Source organism: Lampris incognitus, chromosome 3 (assembly GCF_029633865.1).
Source record: "Lampris incognitus isolate fLamInc1 chromosome 3, fLamInc1.hap2, whole genome shotgun sequence".
Classification (NCBI taxonomy): Eukaryota; Metazoa; Chordata; class Actinopteri; order Lampriformes; family Lampridae; genus Lampris; species Lampris incognitus.
In genome coordinates, this window is record NC_079213.1 from 99868970 (window position 1) to 99873450 (window position 4481).

At 45.0% G+C, this 4481-nt stretch overlaps 1 protein-coding gene across 1 annotated transcript in view; it reads right to left on the minus strand.

The window, feature by feature from the left end:
- Positions 1-2416, minus strand: part of faslg (Fas ligand (TNF superfamily, member 6)) — a 3072-nt gene extending 656 nt beyond the window's left edge. Inside the window, exons 1-4 of the mRNA XM_056277878.1 lie at positions 2112-2416; positions 1274-1343; positions 1084-1146; positions 1-277 (exon numbers count right to left, since the gene is read on the minus strand). The exon at positions 1-277 is cut by the window's left edge and continues 656 nt beyond it. Coding sequence (XP_056133853.1) covers positions 1-277; positions 1084-1146; positions 1274-1343; positions 2112-2390 — 689 coding nt within the window. The 5' untranslated portion in view covers positions 2391-2416. The remainder of the gene's footprint in view (positions 278-1083; positions 1147-1273; positions 1344-2111) is intronic.
- Positions 2417-4481: the final 2065 nt, after the last annotated feature.

Sequence of the window (4481 nt, forward strand, 5' to 3'; positions counted from 1 at the left end):
CCCTTTCTAGTGATGCAGGGGGAAACTCTGTTGCCCTCCATCAGGGTCAAGGGTGCATGATGGCCAACTCTTCTCACATACACAGAATGGAAAATTGGGTTTGAAGCGGAACATTCCTTCAAGTGGAGCTCCACTCGTGAATAAATGTGGTAGAGTCCTGTATGGTTGACCTGCAGAGACCCATCCTCAGCCCGGTAAACCACTTCGCCCTCTGTGAAAGCACGGCCTGCCCGTGGCTCCCACCGCAGACCATTACGGTGTACATCTTGAGTTGGGCCTGATGGATGGAGGACAAGATGAAATATGACATAGCATGTATAGAAGAGGAGAGGAGAGGAGAGGAGAGGAGAGGAGAGGAGAGGAGAGGAGAGGAGAGGAGAGGAGAGGAGAGGAGAGGAGAGGAGAGAAGAGAAGAAAGGAGAGGAGATGAGAGGAAATGAGAGAAGAGAAGAGAAAGAAGAGGGGAGGGGAGAGGAGAGGAGAGGAAAGAAGAGAAGAGAAGAGAAGAGAAAAGAAGAGGGGAGAGGAGAGAAGAGAAGAAGAGGGGAGGAGAGAAGAGAAGAGAAAAGAAGAGAAGAAGAGAAGAGAAGAGAGAAGAATAGGGAAAGGCAGAGGAGAGGAGAGAAGAAGGGGTGGGGAAAGGAGAGAAGAGAAGGAGAGGAGAGGACAGAAGAGGGGAGGGGAGAGGAGAGGAGAGGAGAGGGGAGGGGAGAGGAGAGGAGAGGAGAGCAGAGCAGAGCAGAGCAGAGAAGAGAAGAGGAGAGGAGGAGAGGAGAGAAGAGAAGAAAAGAAAAGAGAAGAGAGGAGAGGAGGAGAAGAGGGGAAGGGAGAGGAGAGGAGAGGAGAGAAGAGAAGAGAAGAAGAGGGGAGGGGAGAGGAGAGAAGAGAAGAAGAGGGGAGGGGAGGGGAGAGAAGAGAAAAGAAGAGGGAAGAGAAGAGAAGAGAAGAGAAGAGAAGAGAAGAGAAGAGAAGAGAAGAGAAGAGAAGAGAAGAGAAGAGAAGAGAAGAGAAGAGAAGAGAAGAGAAGAGAAGAGAAGAGAAGAGAAGAGAAGAGAAGAGAAGAGTAGGGAATCCTATTCTTACCTATGACATGTGCTGCATGTCTGCTGTCTTTTTTTTCTTCATCCATCTCAGATCGTTGGAAACCTACAGTTGCAGAAAGACAGTACCGGGAAAGAGTCATAGTCCCATCATTCTGTTAGCCATTCTCTTCCCTCCTTTATTTACCAACAAACGTGTGCAGTGACAGAGAGAACTGTAAGGGGAAACCTACCAATTTGCTTCTCTGGCGAGTCTCTGGGCACACTCATTCCCTCATTAAACTCATTCTCTTCGTGGATTTTCTGAGAGATGAAAGAGAACATGTCGATACCACATCACATGCAAACACTTCTTCAAAACCTTCCGTCTTTTCATTCTGATTTACTCTTGGTTTCAGGGATATTTTCGGTACACTCTGTGTCTGGGTGTAGTGTGTGAGATGCTGTGTTACGATCAGTCAGCCAATCAAAGTTTCTCTACCCACGTGAGTTCGACATTTTGGGGGTATCCTGCTCACTTGACTGGTGACCACGATTAAAACGATTGTGGGCTTGGCTTGTTGTCTTGAAATGTCAGAGCAAAAGTTCCAAAATTTCAATAAGAACATTGATTATACAAATTTGAAGCCTCTGCAGATATTCCAACCACATCATTCACACTCCCACTCCCCTCCCACACTTTTTCCAGTGGTCAGGAAGATTATGGGCGATTGATGATTTTTGCATTTTTTGATCCATTTGTCACTTAATATGGGAACATGTACATTTAAATGTGTTTACAACTTATAAAAGGGCGATTTCAGCAACTAATAATTGAAACATGTTTACATCTATGAAAATGACTATCACCAAAAATTTGATGCAAACTTATCTTAGTGCCTAAAATTTCTCAACCAAAAATCTCTCTGGCTCTGTAAACATCCATCTGTTCTTCAACCTCAAAACCACTTGATGCATAAGTTCTCGTTCACTATCAAAATTCTTATTCACTTGCATATAAGGTGCACTGAATTTCTAAAATATCGATCATTTGCCTCTTATCTCTATTAATATACACATTCATCTCCTTACCTGTTTTATTTTAGCCACTTCAATATGCAATTTGTAAATCTGGTGGGCTCCAAGCCCCAGGGCTGCAAACACCAGCAGTAACAGGAACAGAAGAACCGTCAACAGACCATATCTGATGCCCATACAGCCCTGATCCTTTCCCCGGCTCCTTACTCTTCCCTGGGCAGGGGGTGAGGACCAACAGGGTATCAGATGCGGAGTCTGGACAGAGTGCTGAGGACCTCCACTGCTGTCCACCAAAAAAACTTGTGGAAACGGATAGCTCTGGTCATAGCTCATGGTGCAGATCTGAGACTAAAGGTCTAAAGGTGTGTGTAGCCTCTGCATGCAGGAGGTGTGTGCTTCTATCTAAGATTTGCAGCCTGTCTTTAAAAAAAAAGGAGGAAGCCACAGCGCTCAAGACACTCATAGCCCATAAGTTCCACCCATGTAAATGTGACAAGTGTAAGTTGTTAATGCTCTGTGTATTCATCCATCTTTCCATTCATCTCCTCTAGTCTGTGTGGGTGCATGCTGCATCAAAGCATTTGAGACAGCAATGACCATAGTGCACAACATTAATTTTTGCAGAACAACTCTCTTATTTCACATTCTTCTCTCTATTTCACACACCAACACACTCACAACCAAACACATTATATTTGTGTATAAGTACAGGGTTCAATTGGGGTCAACACTTGTAAGAGCCACAATATAAGGTAATTTAAATATCCTGCAAAGTTCATAGTTATAATTTCTAGTCACTGTTTAAGACAAAGGTGATGTATGGAAACAAATGCATGCATATTGGATGTTGATGCTGCCGTTAATAGTGAGTGACGTCATGTGCAGTAGTAGAGTCATGCAGAGATCTGCGTCTGGCACGGGAGCACGTAGTTTTTCGATCGTGTGACACAATGCAATTGAAACCTTTTTCAGTAAACATTTTTAAACCGGATTACATCTCCTGTCATTTACGTCAGACTGAGGTTGCTGTGCCTACATCTCATCAGTGGCTTAATTTGACATGCAGATGGAATGCCACTACAACACCCTTTCTTTGTCCTTTTTTAAGGGTACAAACCATCCTTGTCTTTCTGCAAAGCAGAATGAAGGCTAGGTTGAGTCTGAAAGGCAGGAAGTTAGAGGTTTCTCCTGACCCCCCCAGTTTTGTAACCACTCGGAGTGTGGCAACCACAAGTCCTCCTTAGAGAAAGACCTTTTAATAATTTCCATAAATGGAAACACTGAGAAATTATCCACATCTTTATGTGATATGCAGCTTGAGTGCATTGTCATCAGCCAAGTGGCCAACTGAACTTGCTGTTGGAAATGGCTTGGGGATTTCCTCCTGCACAAACAGAATTCACTAGTCGATGAAATATAAGAAAACCTGGATTCATGATTAAGTAGCGGTACCTATCAGTCCTGCGGAAGTGTTACTGTAGTCCAGTCTTACAAAATGTAGCCTCTGCAAGAATAACATGCTGTGGCATCTACAAAAATATGAATCTGAGACAGAATTTCTTTATTTGCCAAATGTACTTGGTGCACAGGTATTTGACATGACAGTCAGCACAAGAACATAAAATTACTTATGGGAACATAACACCACGAATGAGAACATAAAATCATGACTGACTGGCAAAAAAGGATCGATCGATAGAACACTGGGATATTTTAGGGGTTGAAGTGACAAAAGCATCAATATGAAAGAGTATAAAGAGTATAGAAAGAGTAGTCTTTGACTGTATCCTACCCAAACAGGGTGAAGAACATGAGTGCCAGGGGAGTAGTGGGAGCGTGTGTGTGAGTGTGTGAGTGTGAATGTGTATCTTCTCCTGGATCACCACCTTGCGTGGTGGAGAAGCTTGTGTGTACCAATGATCCCAAGAGCTATGCCATCCGGAGCTTGGCTCCTGGTAGAGTCACCCAAGGTGGACAGGTCAAGGGCGAGGTTCCAGATGAAGCGTGATCCAACAAAGATCCAACAAAGACCTCAACGGTGGAACTGGCGGAAGATGTCTCCAAGTCACAACAGCAGTGAAGGCGGATGAAGGCTTCAACAGAGGGTGGTCCACAATCGTCTTGGTTCTCCATGCCATTGGACTCGGGCCACCCCCTGCCAAAGACCCTGTGGTGGCTGCAGGTGCATCAGCCACTCCCCTTAAAAAGCTGTCACGCGCAGGTGTCCTCCCAGTATGTGGCTCCAGGATTGACCTCTACACCCACATGAGGACCCAGAGCGACCCAGAGGGTGGACAGTCATACTTGACTGACCGCCGTTGATGATTATGATGATGGTGGTGGTGGTGGTGGTGGTGGTGTGTGTGTGTGTGTGTGTGTGTATGTGTGTGTGTGTGTGTGTGTGTGTGTGTGTGTGTGTGTGTG